The sequence below is a fragment of the Hypanus sabinus genome, chromosome 25 (genome assembly GCF_030144855.1).
Source record: "Hypanus sabinus isolate sHypSab1 chromosome 25, sHypSab1.hap1, whole genome shotgun sequence".
NCBI classification, from domain to species: Eukaryota; Metazoa; Chordata; class Chondrichthyes; order Myliobatiformes; family Dasyatidae; genus Hypanus; species Hypanus sabinus.
The window spans coordinates 44,642,808-44,660,846 of record NC_082730.1 but is presented as its reverse complement, the minus strand read 5'-3'; the positions used below and the strand labels follow the sequence as shown (position 1 = coordinate 44,660,846).

Sequence of the window (18,039 nt, the reverse complement as noted above, 5' to 3'; positions counted from 1 at the left end):
TTAAAGCCTCCCTCAACCCGCCCCCCCCCCCCGTGGGCGCGGATGCTCCGAAAGACACGTATTCACAAACCCCCGTAGGCTATCTCCCTTAGCTGGAACGGTGGCTAATTGTGAGCCGGTTCGGATGTGCCAGGAAATGGGGTCTCCACAACGTTTTATTTAGATTGTACAAGATCACCATAATCTTCAAATTTCGAATTACATTTCAAAAACTAACAAACCACGGGGAGCCGCAGCACAGAGATGAAAGAGCCGCGGGTTGCCGACCCCTGATCTGGAACATATTTCCTGCCTCTATCTTGTCCAATCCCTTAATAGTCTTATATGTTTCAATCAGATCCCCTCTCAATCTCCTTAATTCCAGCGTGTACAAGCCCAGTCTCTCTAACCTCTCTGCGTAAGACAGTCCAGATATCCCAGGAATTAACCTCGTGAATCTACGCTGCACTTCCTCTACAGCCAGGATGTCCTTCCTTAACCCTGGAGATCAAAACTGTACACAATACTCCAGGTGTGGTCTCACCAGGGCTCTGTACAAATGCAAGAGGATTTCCTTGCTCTTGTACTCAATTCCCTTTGTAATAAAGGCCAACATTCCATTGGCCTTCTTCATTGCCTGCTGCACTTGCTCATTCACCTTCAGTGACTGATGAACAAGGACTTCGAGATCTCCCTTACCCAACTCTACACCGTTCAGATAATAATCTGCCTTCCTGTTCTTACTCCCAAAGTGGATAACCTCACACTTATTCACATTAAACGCCATCTGCCAAGTATCTGCCCACTCACCCAGCCTATCCAAGTCACCCTGAATTCTCCTAACATCCTCATCATATGGCACACTGCCACCCAGCTGAGTATCATCAGCAAATTTGCTGATGTTATTCTCAATGCCTTCATCTAAATTGTTGACATAAATTGTAAACAGCTGTGGTCCCAATACCGAGCCCTGTGGCACCCCACTAGTCACCACCTGCCATTCCGAGAAACACCCATTCACCGCTGCCCTTTGCTTTCTATCTGCCAACCAGTTTTCTATCCATGTCAGTGCCTTCCCCCGATGCCCTGAGCTTGGATTTTACCCACCAATCTTCTATGTGGGACCTTATCAAATGCCTTCTGAAAATCGAGGTACACTACATCCACTGGATCTCCCCCGTCTAACTTACTGGTTACATCCTCGAAAAACTCCCAACAGATTAGTCAAGCATGATTTACCCTTGTTAAATCCATGCTGGCTCGGCCCAATCCTATCAGGGCTATCTAGATATGCCACTATTTCATCCTTAATAATGGACTCTAGCATCTTTCCCACCACCAATGTCAGGCTGACAGGTTGATAGTTCTCTGTTTTCTCCCTCCCTCCTTTCTTAAGAAGTGGGATAACATTAGCCATTCTCCAATCCTCAGGAACTGATCCTGAATCTAAGGAACATTGGAAAATGATTACCAATGCATCTGCAATTTCCAGGGCCACCTCCTTTAGTACCCTAGGGTGCAGACCATCTGGACCTGGGGATTTGTCAGCCTTCAGTCCCATCACTGTTTCCTTCCGAATGTCAATCCGATTCATTTCCTCTGTTACCCTATGTCCTTGGCCCATCCATACATCTGGGAGATTGCTTGTGTCTTCCTTAGTGAAAACAGATCTAAAGTACTCATTAAATTCTTCTGCCATTTCTCTGTTTCCCATAACAAATTCACCCAATTTATTCTTCAAGGGCCCAACTATCTTCTTTCTCTTCACATACCTAAAAAAGCTTTTGCTATCTTCCTTTATATTCCTGGCTAGCTTGCGTTCGTACCTCATTTTTTCTCCCCGTATTGTCTGTTTAGTTAAGTTCTGTTGTTCCTTAAAAACTTCCCAATCATCTGTCCTCCCACTCACCTTAGCTCTGTCATATTTCCTTTTTTTTAATGCTATGCAATCTCTGACTTCCTTTGTCAACCACTGTGGCCCCTTTCCCCCCTTTGAATCCTTCCTTCTCCAGGGGATGAACTGATTTTGCACCTTGTGCATTATTCCCAAGAATACCTGCCATTGCTGTTCCACTGTCTTTTCTGCAAGCTTGTCAAAGGCCTTACTGAAATCTATGTGGACAACATCCACTGCCTTCCCTTTATCCACTTTCCTTGTAACCTCCTAGAAAACTATAATAGATGTGTTAAACATGACCTACCACGTCCCTAATAAGTCCCTGTCTATCTGAATACTTGTAGATCTTATCTCTTAGTACTCCTTCCAATAATTTACCTACTACCAACGTCAAACTTACAGGCCTATAATTTCCCGGATTACTTTTAGAGCCTTTTTTAAACAACGGAACAACATGAACTATCCTCCAGCACCTCTCCCGTAGATACCGACATTTTAAATATATCTGCCAGGGCCCCTGCAATTTCAAAACTAGTCTCCTTCAAGTTCCGAGGGAATACCCTGTCAGGTCCTGGGGATTTATCTACTCACATTTGCCTCAAGATAACAAGCACCTCCTCCTCTTCAATTTGTATAGGTTCCATGACCTCACTACTCATTTGCCTTATTTCCATTGACTCCATGCCAGTTTCCATAGAAAATACAGACACAAAAAAACCATTTAAGATCTCCCCCATTTTCTTTGGTTCCACACATAGCTGACCACTCTGATCTTCAAGAGGACCAATTTTATCCCTTACTATCTTTTTGCTCTTAATATACCTGTAGAAGCTCTTTGGATTATCCTTCACCTTGACTGTCAAAGCTACCTCATGTCTTCTTTTAGCCCTCCTGATTTCTTTCTTAAGTATTTTTTGCACTTTTTATACTCCTTATATGAAATTTAAAAATGATCAGCCATGATTGAGTGACGGAGCAGAGTCAATGGACCAAATGGCCTAAATTTGCTCCTCTGCCTTATGGTGTTAAGGCTGCTGTCAGGGCATCTTTGTAATTGCATCAATGCGTTGGGCCAGGATCGATCTTCAGAGGTGTCAACACCCAGGAACTTGAAACTGCTCACCCTTTCCACTGCTGATGCCTCAGCGAGGACTCCATTGCCGAGTGTGCGATTGTGACATTTATCGTGATGCACCATAATCACATCCTCTGCCCTGCAGTTGACAGTCAGTGTCCTCGTAACTAAAACATTTCAACCCAGCTGCTGCTCATGTATTAATTTTCTCCTGTTACCTTTGCAACCAGGAAATTTTGAACAGGCTAATGAGGAATTGAGAGCAATTATCAAAAAGATTTGGAAACGCACAAGCATGAAACTACTTGACCAAGTGATTCCCCCTATTGGAGGTGAGTGGATGCCAGCTGAGTGGGATTTTGTTATTGGAATTGGTTTACTATTGTCACATTGCAGTGAAAGAGTGCAAAGTTCAAAGTAAGTTTATTATCAAAGTACACATTCGTCACCATGTGCAACCCTGAGATTCATTTTCTTGCAGGCATTCATTGTAAATACAAGAAACACAATAGAATCAATGAAAGACGCACACAACAGGACGGAGAAATAATCAGTGTGCAAAAAACAACAAACTGCACATACAAAAAGAAATTTAGTAATAAAGAAATAATCAATAAATATTGAAAACATCAGGTGACAAGTCCTTGAAAGTGAGTCCATAGGTTGTGGGAACAGTTCTGTCATGGAGTGAGTGGAGTTATCCCCTCTGGTTCAAGAGTCTGATGGTTGAAGGGTAATAACTGTTCCTGAACCTGATGATGTGGGCCCTGAAGCTCCTGTACCTTCTTCTAGACAGCAGTAGTGAGGGAGGAGCATAGCCTGGATGGTGGGGTCCCTCACGATGGGTGCTCTTGCATACTGTTCATACAGATCAAATGATTTCACAAAGGAAAGCAATAACAATGAAGTGTAACAGCTACAGAGAAAGTGCAGTGCAGGTGCAACATCATAACCAGGTCGATTGTGAGGCTAAGAATCCACCTTATCGAGTCTGATAACAGTCGGTTAGAAACTGTCTTTGAGCCTGGTGGTATGTGCTTTCAGGCTTTTGTAATCCATACTCGATGGGAGAGGGTAGAAGAGGGAATGTTTGAGGTGGTGGTCTTTGATTCTTGCCGGCTGCTTTACCGAGGCAGCAAGAAGTGTAGGCAGAGTCCATGGCGGGGGGACCTGGTTCCTGTGATGAGCTAAGCTGTGTCCACAACTCTCTGTGCTTTCTTGCGGATACGTGCAAAGCAGGCAAAGTGTTAGAGGAAAGTGACAGGCAGGGCATGAGGTTTGGGGAAGGGAACCAGAATGGGGAATGGAAAAAGAAGGAGAGAGGAGAGGGAAAAATTACCAGAAATCGCCTAGTACAGACAAAATTTACAAGGATGGTGCTGGGGTTTGAGGATCTGAGCTTTAGGGAAAGGTAGGATTTTGTGAGGTATACAGAACTACAAACGGTAAAGGTAGAGGGTAAATGTAAACAGGCTTTTACACAGAGGCTGGGTGGAACTACAACTAGAGGTCATGGGTTAAGGGTGAAAGGTGAAAAGTATAAGTAGAACATGGGGAAGTTTTGTCCCTCAGAGGGTGGTAATAGTGTTCGGCACAGTCTAGGTGGGCCAAAGGCACTTTCTGTGCTGTAATGTTCTGTGACTATAAACTGATATTTATAATATGAGCATGGAGGCTACCCAGAATGAATAGGAGGTGTTGCTCCTCCAACCTGAGCTTGGCCTCATGGTGTTAGTTCTCTGACAAGCCGAGGTAAGGATGATACTGGAGTATCCAAGACTAGAACCAAGTCACGATTTCGAGACCAAGACAAGAACAAGATTCCAGACAAAACTAGATAAGCACCTGACGAGACTAGACGAGAATCCTAATGAGACAGAAACCCTAAGAGCAGACGCAGACTGAACCAAAGCTGAGCTGATGATTGAGCATCGAACCAGAGTTTTAAATATCCAAACCTTGGTGCCAAGCTATGGCCGCCAGTTAGCAGCACTAGCCAGAATCATATATAACCATTTAACAATTACAGCACGGAAACAGGCCATCTCGGCCCTTCTAGTCCATGACAAATGCTTACTCTCACCTAGTCTCACCGACCTGCACTCAGCCCATAACCCTCCATTCCTTTTCTGTACATATACCTATCCAATTTTAATTTAAATGACAATATTGAACCTGCCTCTACCACTTCTACTGGAAGCTCATTCCACACAGCTACCACCCTCTGAGTAAAGAAGTTCCCCCTCGTGTTACCCCTAAACTTTTGCCCCCCTAACTCTCAACTCATGTCCTCTTGTTTGAATCTCCCCAACTCTCAATGGAAAAAGCCTATCCTCGCCAACTCTGTCTATCCCCCTCATAATTTTAGATACCTCTATCAAGTCCCCCCTTAACCTTCTACACTCCAAAGAATAAAGACCTAACTTGTTCAACCTTTCTCTGTAACTTAGGTGCTGAAACCCAGGTAACATTCTAGTAAATCTTCTCTGTACACTCTCTATTTTGTTGACATCTTTCCTATAATTTGGTGACCAGAACTGTACACAATACCCCAAATTTGGCCTTACCAATGCCTTGTACAATTTTAATATTATATCCCAACTCCTATACTCAATGCTCTGATTTATAAAGGCCAGCATACCAAAAACTTTCTTCACCACCCTATCCACATGAGATTCCACCTTCAGGGAACTATGCACCATTATTTCTAGATCACACTGTTCTACTGCATTCTTCAATGCCCCACCATTTACCATGTATGTCCTATTTTGATTATTCCTACCAAAATGTAGCACCTCACACTTATCAGCATTAAACTCCATCTGCCATCTTTCAGCCCACTCTTCTAACTGGCCTAAATCTCTCTGCAAGCTTTGAAAACCTACTTCATTATCCACAACACCACCTACCTTAGTATCATCTGCTTACTTACTAATCCAATTTACCACCCCATCATCCAGGTTATTAATGTATATGACAAATAACATTGGACCCAGTACAGATCCCTGAGCCACACCACTAGTCACCAGCCTCCAACCTGACAAACAGTTATCCAACACTACTCTCTGGCATCTCCCATCCAGCTACTGTTGAATCCATTTTACTACTTCAATATTAATACTTAATGATTGAACCTTCCTAACTAACCTTCCGTGTGGAAACTTGTCAAAGGCCTTACTGAAGTCCATATAGACAACATCCACTACTTTTCCCTTGTCAACTTTCCTAGTAACCTCTTCAAAAAATTCAACATGATATTTCAATCATGACCTTCCACACACAAATCCATGTTGTCTGTTCCTGATCAGACCCTGTCTATCCAGATAATTATATTTACCATCTCTAAGAAGACTTTCCATTAATTTACCCACCACTGATGTCAAACTGACAGGCCTATAATTGCTAGGTTTATTTTTAGAACCCTTTTTAAACAATGGAACCACATGAGAAATATGCCAATCCTCTGGCACCATCCCCGTTTCTAATGACATTTGAAATATTTCTGTCAGAGCCCCTGCTATTTCTACATAAACTCCCTCATGGTCCTAGGGAATATCCTGTCAGGATCCAGAGATTTATCCACTTTTATATTCCTTAAAAGTGCCAGTACTTCCTCCTCTTTAATCGTCATAGTTTCCATAACTTCCCTGCTTGTTTCCCTTACCTTACACATTTCAATATCCTTCTCCTTAGTGAATACCGAAGAAAAGAAATTGTTCAAAATCTTCCCCATCTCTTTCGGCTCCACACAAAGCTGTCCACTCTGATTCTCTAAGGGACCAATTTTATCCCTCACTATCCCTTTGCTATTAATCTAATTGTAGAAACCCTTCGGATTTATTTTCACCTTACTTGCCAAAGCAACCTCGTATCTTCTTTTAGCTTTTCTAATTTCTTTCTTAAGATTCTTCTTTCATTCTTCATAATCCTCAAGCACCTCATTTACTTCATGCTGCCTATATTTATTGTAGATATCTCTCTTTTTCCTAACCAAGTTTCCAATATCCCTTGAAAACCATGGCTCTCAAACTTTTAACCTTTCCTTTCAACCTAACAGGAACATAAAGATTCTGTACCCTCAAAATTTCAGCTTTAAATGACCTCCATTTCTCTATTACATCCTTCCCATAAAACAAATTGTCCCAATCCACTCCTAAATCTTTTCGTATCGCCTCAAAGTTAGCCTTCCTCCAATCAAAAATCTCAACTCTGGGTCCAGTCCTATCCTTCTCCATAATTATATTGAAACTAATGGCATTGTGATCACTGGACCCGAAGTGCTCCCCAACACATACCACCATCACCTGACCTATTTCATTCCCTAACAGAAAATCCAACACTACCCCTTCTCTAGTTGATACCTCTATGTATTGCTGCAAAAAACTATCCTGCACACATTTTACAAACTCCAAGCCATCTATCCTTTTTACAAAATGGGCTTCCCAGTCTACGTGTGGAAAATTAAAATCTCCCACAATCATAATCCTATGCTTACTACAAATATCCACTACCTCCTTGCAAATTTGCTCCTCCAATTCTCATTCCCCATTAGGTGGTCTATAATACATCCATGTAAACATAGAAAATCGGAGCAGGAGTAGGCCATTCAGCCTTTCACCGCCATTCAGTATGATCATGGCTGATCATCCAACTCAGAACCCTGTACCTGCTTTCTCTCCATACCCCCGATCCCTTTAGCCACAAGGGTCATATCTAACTTCCTCTTAAATATGGCCAATGAACCGGCCTCAACTGTTTCCTGTGGCAGAGAATTCCACAGATTCACCACTCTCTGTGTGAAGAAGTTTTTCCTCATCTCGGCCCTAAAAGGCTTCCCCTTTATCCTTAAACTGTGACCCCTCGTTCTGGACTTCCCCAACATCGGAAACAATCTTCCTGCATCTAGCCTGTCCAATCCCTTTAGAATTTTATACATTTCAATAAGATCCCCCCTCAATCTTCTAAATTCCAGTGAGTATAAGCCTAGTCGATCCAGTCTTTCTTCATATTAAAGTCCTGCCATCCCAAGAATCAATCTGGTGAACCTTCTCTGTACTCCCTCTATGGCAAGAATGTCTTTCCTCAGATTAGGGGACCGAAACTGCACACAATATTCTAGGTGCGGTCTCACCAAGGCCTTGTACAACTGCAGTAGAACCACCCTGCTCCTGTACTCAAATCCTTTTGCTCTGAATGCCAACATACCATTTGCCTTTTTCACTGCCTGCTGTACCTGCATGCCCACCTTCAATGACTGGTGTACAATGACACCCAGGTCTCGTTGCATCTCCCCTTTTCCTAATCGGACACCATTCAGATAATAATCTGTTTTCCTGTTCTTGAAACCAAAGTGTTACTACACCTTTCCCGTTCCTCAATTCCACCCATATAGTCTCCCTAGATGAGCCCTCTAATCTATCCTGCCAGAGCACCACTGCAATATTTTCTCTGACAAGCATCGTAACATCTCCCCCTCTTGTCCCTCTGATTCTACCACACCTGAAGCAACGAAATCCAGGAATATTTAGTTGCCAATCACACCCTTCCTGCAACCTAGTTTCACTAATAGCCACATCATATTTCCAGGTATCAATCCATGCTCTAAGCTCATCCACCTTTCTTACAATGCTCCTAGCATTAAAATAAATGCATTTAAGAAATTCTCCACCTCTTCCTCTCTGTTTATCCCTAACAGTACAAACAACTTTACTGTCTTCTTTTTCTTCCTTCTCCCATACATCGGTTCCCACACTCTGGTTCCCCTCCCCCCTCGTACCTAATTTAAATCCACTGGAGCCTCCCTAGCATTGAGGGACGTTCATTCAGAACAGAGATGTGAGGTTCATTGCCACAGAATGGCCGTAGAGGCCGAGTCATTTCGTATATTTAAATCAGAGGCTGATTGGTCTTGGATCAGTCAAAGGTTTTTGGAAGAAGGCAGAAGAATTCGGTTGAGAAGTATAATAAATCAGCAGAGCAGATTTGATGGGCTGAATGGCCTAAATCTGCTCCTATGTCTTCTGGTTTTCCACCCAGATGACGAAGTGACTGTCGGCAAGTTCTACGCCACCTTCCTCATCCAGGAACACTTCAGAAAATTCAAGAAACGTCAGGAGGAATATTACGGAATTCTCCCATCTAAGAAGCAGACTGCCAATGAGATTGAGCTTCAGGTAAGACCTACCTCCACTGACTCCACCCTCCCTCCCCTCGACTCTCTCCTCCCTCTCCCTCCCCTCATCTCCCATCCCTCTCTCCACCTCCCTCCTGTCCACACACTCCTCTCTCTCTCCCCTTCCCCTTCCTCTCACTCTCCACACTCTCCCCTTCCACCTCTACACTCTCCACTATGCACCCTCTCCTGCCCCTCTCTCCCCATCCCCCTCCCTCTCTCCCTTTCCCTTTCTCCCCCTTCCCCCTCCCTCTGTCCACCTCTACTCTCTGCACCCTCTCTCCTCTTCCTGCTCCCTCCCTCCCCTCCCTCTTCCTTTTCCCTCTGACTGGGTGGGTGTGATGGATGGTCAGATGCAATTACTGCTGAGGATGGGCTTGGTGACCAGTGCAGTTGTATGGGTGAGGGGATTGGATCTCAGTGGTCGGTGATAAGATGACGGGATGGTCTCAGTCTGAAGGAGTGCGAGGGGTTAGCGATGGTGGTCGCTCATAGTGCCAGTGATGGATGAGTGTAACGTGTGTGGTTCGAGCCGTAACCCAACATTCTGCCCACTTCAGGCTGGACTACGCCACATCGAAGAGGATGTTGGTGAGGAGCTTCACCGCACCGTGTCCGGAGAGCTGCCGTTCGATGAAGGAGAGCGGACAATCGAAGACGGTGGACTGGACGAGACAATATACAGGGTTGGTCATTTTGTCAATGGAATTTGACAGGTGCAATTTTATAAACTCAGCAAAGTGTTTAATAGATCAGAGAATGATTTACAATGTGATTTGCTGATTTAATGATTAGCTTTCTTTGTCAAATGTGCATTGAAAAATTGATGCATACACCCAGTGGCCACTCTATTAGGTGCACCTGTGCACCTGCTCGTTAATGCAAATATCTAGTCAGTCAATCATATGGCAGCAACTCGATGCATAAAAGCATGCAGACATGGTCAGGAGGTTCAGTTGTCCTTCAGACCAAACATCGGAATGGGGAACAAATGTGATCTAAGTGACTTTGACTGTGGAATAATTGTTGGTGCCAGATGGGGTGGTTTGAGTATCTCAGATACTGCTGATCTCTTGGGATTCTCATGCACAACAGTCTCTAGAGTTTACAGAGAATGTTGTGAAAAACAAAAACTGTACAGTGAGTGGCAGTTCTGTGGGCAAAAACACCTTGTTAATGAGGGAGGTCAGTGGCGAATGGCCAGACTGGCTCAAGCTGACAGGAAGGCAACAGTAACTCAAATCACCATGTGTTAATACAGACTGTCTCTGAATGCACACCACGTCAAACCTTGAATGAGCTACAGCAGCAAAAGACCTCAAACGTACTTTGAGTGACACATTATTGGGTACAGGAGGTATACAGTATATTAAAGTAAGCACTGGGTGTTACTCTATTTAGTAAGCAGTTTAGGAATTAAGATTTTCATACTGGCATTGAACTGTGCATGAGAATGATAAACATGAAGTGTCCTGTGGTTATCGGACATGTTATAGCCTCCCACTTCCATTTCCAACTTAACCTGGACTGTTTTTCTGAGAAACATTGACCTGGGTCCATTGCAAAGAAAGCACAGCAGCACCTCTACTTTCTTACAATTTGGCGTGTCATCTAAAACTTTAACAAACACTGTATAGATGTGCAACGGAGAGTATATGGACCTGGTATGGAAACACCAATGTCCTTGAACAGAAAACCATACACAAAGTAGTGCATCATGCGTAAAGCCCTCCCCACCTTTGAGCACATCTACATGGAGCACTGTTGCAGGGAAGCAACATCCATCATCAAGGACCCTCGCCATCCAGGCCATGCTCTCTTCTTGCTGCTGCCATCATTAAGAAAGTTCAGGAACCTCAGGACTTACACCACCAGCTTCAGGAACAATTATCACCCCTCAACTCTTGAACTAGAGGGGATAAGTTCCCTCAATTTCACTGCCCCATCACTTAACTGTTCCCACAACCTATAGCAGACATCCCCAATAGGCCAGGTCCAGACAGTGAGAACTAAATGTCTGGACCCATTGGCAACTGCGTGAATGCACCTGCCATAACATGTAAATAAAGCGTGCGCTGCTCTAATTTATTTTAACCTCATCCCACTCCATACTCTTGACCTACGCCCCTGTAGAGCGCGCAACCTTCTGCTTTCCGGCAAAGCTGAGCCTTTTGGAGAGAGACATGCATGGGAGAAAGCTGCACTTTCCACGTCTGCGGGAGCATTGCGAGAAGAACGAAATGCGGGAGGATCCAATGATGAAGGATTTTGTGACGAGCTTGGCAGGAAACTTCGCAGGGAACCATTTGAAAGCTTCCCTAATCTCTTAGGTGACATCCTCCTTCTCCTGAGACAGCCATTCTCCATTTCAGCTGACGGCCAGTGAACTGCAGAGGCCAAAAGGCTGGTGCCTTCCATAGATGAGGCAACTCTTCAGATGGAGGTCTTGGAAATGGGAACATCTGATTTGCTCAAAGCACAACACAGAGACGTTGGGGCAAGTGACTTTTGGATCAACGTGGTTCCCCAACGAGAGCTATTGCAATGCTCCTACTCACACTGTTCCCCTCCACGTACATATGTAACTCTATCAAGAACCAGGACAGAAACAGACTCTCCAATGCACATCTAGGCCAGTGCCTCAGGATTGCCACAACAGAGTACAGGCCCGACGTCAGAAGGATTGCCTCATCCCGTCGCTGTCACTTCTCTCACTGATTGGTGAGTGAATCAATTTCTTTTGTCCATTCTTCAATCTTACTGTGGTATAATAATATTACAACAACAATATTACTGATAATTTCATTTATAGCTACACTTCATACTATGTTACATATGCTACATAAATGCTACATAGCTTAATTAAAAAGAACAAATAGATTAAATGAGAAAACAGAAAGAATGGAAAAGGCAGTACTACTAAAACTCATTGTGTGGAAGAGAAGTGGTGAAAACTACCATGGTGTGTGTGTGTGTGTGTGTGTGTATTTTACATCCCAGATGAGTTCTCAATGTGACAGCTAGAGTCATAATTAAATGGTTGGTTTTGAACTTATTTTGTTTCAAGTGTGCATTTTTTTTCTTGTGTGACCCACACACAGGCTTTGAGAATCTCAGGTCAAAATTATTACCACTACCACTACCACTACTACTAATAATGATGGTAATAGCAGCAACAACAACATCTGCCCATTAAACAACTTACTGGCACAATGAAAAAAAAAACACTGGACGTTTTGACCCTTGGCCTGGCATGTTTGACATAATTTGGTCCTTGTGGAAAACTAACTGGGGAACCCTAACCTGTAGTTTGTTTATTATTATTATTAGTTTTTCTTTTTGTATTTGCACAGTTTGTAGTCTTTTGCCCACTGGTTATTTGTCTGTCTTGGTGTGTGTGGTCTTTCATTGATTCTATTCAGTCTTTTTGTATTTACTGCAAATGCCCGCAAAAAAATCTCATGGTTGTATAAGGTGACGTATATGTATATTGTTATTAAATTTACTTTGAACTTTGAACTTCCTAGGCAGAATTAAATCACATTGAGGAAACCAACATGAATTTATTACACAGACTAAGTGCTGAAGGAACTCAGCAGTTTGGTCAGTATCTGTTTAGGTCGAGACCTGACGATAGCTCTTGAGCTAAAACAACGACTGTTCATATTCCCTCACAGATGCTGCAGACAACCAACAGTCAGTCCTTTGCTCTGGATTCCAGTATCTACAGTCTTTTGTGTCTCCTTTATACAGAACAATAGGGAACTATAACATAGATGCAGGCCCTTTGGCCCATCTAGTTCATTCTAAACTTTTCCTGCAAGACTCTTTACCCAGACCATAGCCCTCCATACTCCTCTCATTCATGTAGCTATCCTTAAATGTTCCCTTAAATGTTACAATTGAACCTGCTGTGCTGGTAGATTGTCCAACACTTGCACCACCCTCTGAATGAATAAATATTTTACCTTTCACCCTTAACCCATGACCCAACTTCAGTGCAAAAAGCCTGTTTGCATTTACCCTATCAATACCACTCATAGTTTTGTAGCCCTCTGTCAGATTTCTTTCTTCTACACTCTAGAGAATAAAGTTCTAATGGAAACAACCTTTCCTTATTGGTGGTTCATTCATGCTGGTTTTCTCAACGTGACTTAATTCTGCCTAGAAAGTTCAAAATTCAGAGTAAATTTAATAACAAAGTACATATATGTCACCTTATTTCCTTATTAAGTTGAAGGACAGGACCTCCAGGGTTGCAATCTCAGGATTGCTACCCATGCCATGTGCTAGTGAGGCTAGATAATGCAGCTGAATACGTGGCTAAGGAGTTGGTGCAGGAGGGAGGGCTTCATGTTTCTGGACAATTGGGCCTTGTTCAAGGGAAGGTGGGACCTGTACCGATGGGACAGGTTGCACCTGAACTGGAGGGGGACTAACATCCTTGCGGGAAGGTTTGCTAATGCTGCTCTGGGGGGGGTTAAACTAGATTTGCAGGGGGAGGGGAACCAGAGTGTCAGAACAGATAGTGAGGTGGAGGAGGATAAAGGTGCAAGTACAGTGGCTGGAGTAAATCCAGATCTAGCAAATAAAGAGGCTTTGAGGAAAGAGAAACAGAATAAAGGGTGTAAAGGTAGTAAGGTAGAAGAGCTAAAGTGCTAAATCAATGCAAGAAGCATCAGGAAAAAGGTTGATGAACTGAGAGCTTGGATACATACATGGAATTATGATGTAGTGGCTGTTACAGAGACTTGGCTGGCATCAGGGTAGGAATGGATTCTCAATATTCCTGGATTTCAGTGCTTTAAAAGGGATTGGGGGGGAAGGGGAGGAGGGGTGGCATTACTGGTCAGGGATACTATTACAGAAAGTTACAGAAAGGGTGGGTAATGTAGCAGGATCCTCTTTTGAGTCAGTATGGGTAGAAGTCAGGAACAGGAAGAGAGCAGTTACTCTACTCAGGGGTACTCTATAGACCCCCTGGTAGCAGCAGAGATACCCAAGAGCAGATTGGGAGGCAGAGTTTGGAAAGGTGCAAAAATAACAGGGTTATTATCATGGGAGATTTTAATTTCCCTAATATTGATTGGCACCTGATTAGTTCCAATGGTTCAGACGGGGCAGAATTTGTTAAGTACATCCAGGACCGATTCCTGTCACAGTATGTTGACAGGCCAACTAGGGGGAATGCCATAATAGATCTAGTATTAGTTAACGAACCGGGTCAGGTCACAGATCTCTCAGTGGGTGCGCATCTGAAGGACAGTGATCACCGCTCCCTGGCCTTTAACATTATTATGGAAAAGGATAGAATCAGAGAGGACAGGGAAATTTTTAATTGGGGAAGGGCAAGTTATGAGGCAATGAGGCTAGAACTTGCGGGTGTGAATTGGGATGATGTTTTTGCAGGGAAATATACTATGGACATGTGGTCGATGTTTAAGGATTTTTTGCAGGATGTTAGGGATAAATTTGTCCCAGTGAGGAAGATAAAGAATAGTAGAGTGACAAGTGAGGTGGAGAATCTAGTCAGCAGGAAGAAGGCAGCATACATAAGATTTAGGAAGCAAGGATCAGATGGGTCTATTGAGGAATATCGGGTAGCAAGAAAGGAGCTTAAGAAGGGGCTGAGAAGAACAAGAAGGGGGCATGAGAAGGCCTTGGCAATTAGGGTAAAGGAAAACCCCAAGGCATTCTTCAATTATGTGAAGAACAAAAGGTTGACAGGAGTAAAGATAAGACCGATTAGAGATAAAGGTGGGAAGATGTGCCTGCAGGCTGTGGAAGTGAGCGAGGTCCACAATGAATACTTCTCTTCGATATTCACCAATGAGAGGGAACTTGATGATGGTGAGGACAATATGAGTGAAGTTGAAGTTCTGGAGCATGTTGATATTAAGGGAGAGGAGGTGTTGGAGTTGTTAAAATACATTAGGACGGATAAGTCCCTGGGGCCTGACAGAATATTCCCCAGGCTGCTCCATGAGGTGAGGGAAGATATTGCTGAGCCTCTGGCTAGGATCTTTATGTCCTCGTTGTCCACAGGAGTGGTACCGGAGGACTGGAGGGAAGCGAATGTTGTCCCCTTGTTCAAAACAGGTAGTAGGGATAGTCCGGGTAATTATAGACCAGTGAGCCTTACATCTGTGGTGGGAAAGCTGTTGGAAAAGATTCTTAGAGATAGGATCTATGGGCATTTAGAGAATCATGGTCTGATCAGGGACAGTCAGCATGGTTTTGTGAAGGGCAGATTGTGTCTAACAAGCCTGATAGAGTTCTTTGAGGAGGTGACCAGGCATATAGATGAGGGTAGTGCAGAGGATGCGATCTACATGGATTTGAGTAAGATATTTGACAAGGTTCCACACAGTAGGCTTATTCAGAAAGTCAGAAGGCATGGGATCCAATGAAGTTTGGCCAGATGGATTCAGAATTAGCTTGCCTGCAGAAAGCAGAGGGTAGTAATGGAGGGAGTACATTCAGATTGGAGGGTTGTGACTAGTGGTGTCCCACAAGGATTGGTTCTGGGACCTCTGCTTTTCATGATTTTTATTAATGACCTGGATGTGGGGGTAGAAGGGTGGGTTGGCAAGTTTGCAGATGACAGAAAGGTTGGTGGTGTTGTGGACAGTGTAGAGGATTGTTGAAGATTTCAGAGAGACATTGATAGGATGCAGAAGTGGGCTGAGAAGTGGCAGATGAAGTTCAACCCAGAGAAATGTGAGGTGGTACACTTTGGAAGGACAAACTCCAAGGCAGAGTACAAAGTAAATGGCAGGATACTTGGGAGTGTGGAGGAGCAGAGGGATCTGGGGGGACATGTCCACAGATCCCTGAAAGTTGCCTCACAGGTAGATAGGGTAGTTTATAAAGCTTATGGGGTGTTAGCTTTCATAAGTCGAGGGATAGAGTTTAAGAGTCGTGAGGTAATGATGCAGCTCTATAAAATTCTGGTTAGGCCACACTTTGAGTACTGGGTCCAGTTCTGGTCACCTCACTGTAGGAAGGATGTGGAAGCATTGGAAAGGTACAGAGGAGATTTACCAGGATGCTGCCTGGTTTAGAGAGTATGCATTATAATCAGAGATCAAGGGAGCTAGGGCTTTACTTTCTGGAGAGAAAGAGGATGAGAGGAGACATGATAGAGGGATACAAGATATTAAGAGGAATAGATAGAGTGAACAGCCAGCGCCTCTTCCCCAGGGCACCACTGCTCAATACAAGAGGACATGGCTTTAAGGTAAGGGGAGGGAAGTTCAAGGGGGATATTAGAGGAAGGTTTTTCACTCAGAGAGTGGTTGGTGCGTGGAATGCACTGCCTGAGTCAGTGGTGGAGGCAGATACACCAGTGAAATTTAAGAGACTGCTAAACAGGTATATGGAGGAATTTAAGGTGGAGGGTTATATGGGAGGTAGGGTTTAAGGGTTGGCACAGCATTATGGGCCGAAGGGCCTGTACTGTGCTGTATTGGTTCTATGTTCTTTTAACTCAGGTGTTCAAGTCCCAGCAGCATTCTTGTAAAATTCTCTGTACTCTTTCAATGTTATTGATGTTTCCTGTAGGTAGATGACCATAATTGTACACAGTACTCCAAACAAGGCCTCGCTGACTTGATATTTTTCCGTCCTATTCATGAGCTGTTGATTTTTTAGGAATATATCTTTTTGATTTTACTATCTTTTTGATTGTGCTATATTGCTGGCAGCTTTTTCATTTTGGTTAATGAGGATCGGGGCTATGATCAGGAGGTAACTAATACAGTGGCCACTGAATTTATGTCATGAAATTTGTTGTTTTGTGGCAGCAGTACGATGCAATACATAAATTTACTATAAATTACAATAAGAAATACACAAAATAAATAAGCAGAGCACAAATAGTGAGGCAGAGTTCATGGACTGTTCGGAAATCTGATGCGGAGGTGAGAAGTTGTTCCTAAAATGTTCAGGCTCCTCTACCTCCTCCTCGTTGGTAACAATGAGACGAAGGCACGTCCTGGATGGTGTGAACCTTAACCATGGATGCCACCTTTTTGAGGCATGGCTTTTTGAAGGTGTCCTTAATTCTGGGGAGGCTCATGCCCGTGATGGAGCTGGTTCAGTTTACAACTCTGTGCAGCTTTTTCCAGTTCTGTGCAGTGGCCCCTCCAAACCAGGTGGGAAAGGAACCAGACAGAATGCTGTGGACAGACCAAATCTCCTCAAACTCCTAGTAAAAAATAGCCACCGGCATGCTTTCTTTGTAATCACATCAATTTGTGAATTCAGTATGAAGCGTGTTCATTTGAAATTACTGGGATATTACAGTTCGGTCTTTGTGTCTTCCAGAGATCAGGGGGGCTGTTTGGAGGCCAGGCTGATGGCTACCAGCTGGACAGAAACGGTTCCTATCAACAGCAGATCACTAGCCAACGGCCACTGCAGTTCAGTAAATCTGAGGGCGGAGAGGAAGCGGACAGTCCACACAGCCGACTCACTGACCTGCCATTTAACACCATCGAATTCTTCCCATCGACAGAGAACAAGAACATGAATAACTCAAACCCTAAAGGCCACAGCAGGTAATTGTGATGTGTAACACAGGCCACAGTCAATGGTAGGGATGTGGACACTGTGTAACACAGGCCACAGTCGATGGTAGGGATGTGGACACTGTGTAACACAGGCCACAGTCGATGGTAGTGATGTGGACACTGTGTAACACAGGCCACAGTCGATGGTAGGGATGTGGGGTACTGTGTAACACAGGCCACAGTCGATGGTAGGGATGTGGACACTGTGTAACACAGGCCACAGTCGATGGTAGGGATGTGGACACTGTGTAACACAGGCCACAGTCGATGGTAGTGATGTGGACACTGTGTAACACAGGCCACAGTCAATGGTAGGGATGTGGACACTGTGTAATACAGGCCA

The 18,039-nt window shown here is 43.9% G+C and overlaps 1 protein-coding gene across 1 annotated transcript in view; it reads left to right on the top strand.

Annotated features, from left to right (window-relative positions):
• The window catches only part of LOC132381205 (voltage-dependent L-type calcium channel subunit alpha-1S-like), a 381,429-nt gene that overhangs the window by 346,045 nt on the left and 17,345 nt on the right, over positions 1 to 18,039 (top strand). The window contains exons 37-40 of the mRNA XM_059950504.1: positions 3,182 to 3,283; positions 8,988 to 9,124; positions 9,684 to 9,809; positions 17,452 to 17,684. Of these exons, the coding sequence (XP_059806487.1) occupies positions 3,182 to 3,283; positions 8,988 to 9,124; positions 9,684 to 9,809; positions 17,452 to 17,684 (598 nt within the window). The remainder of the gene's footprint in view (positions 1 to 3,181; positions 3,284 to 8,987; positions 9,125 to 9,683; positions 9,810 to 17,451; positions 17,685 to 18,039) is intronic.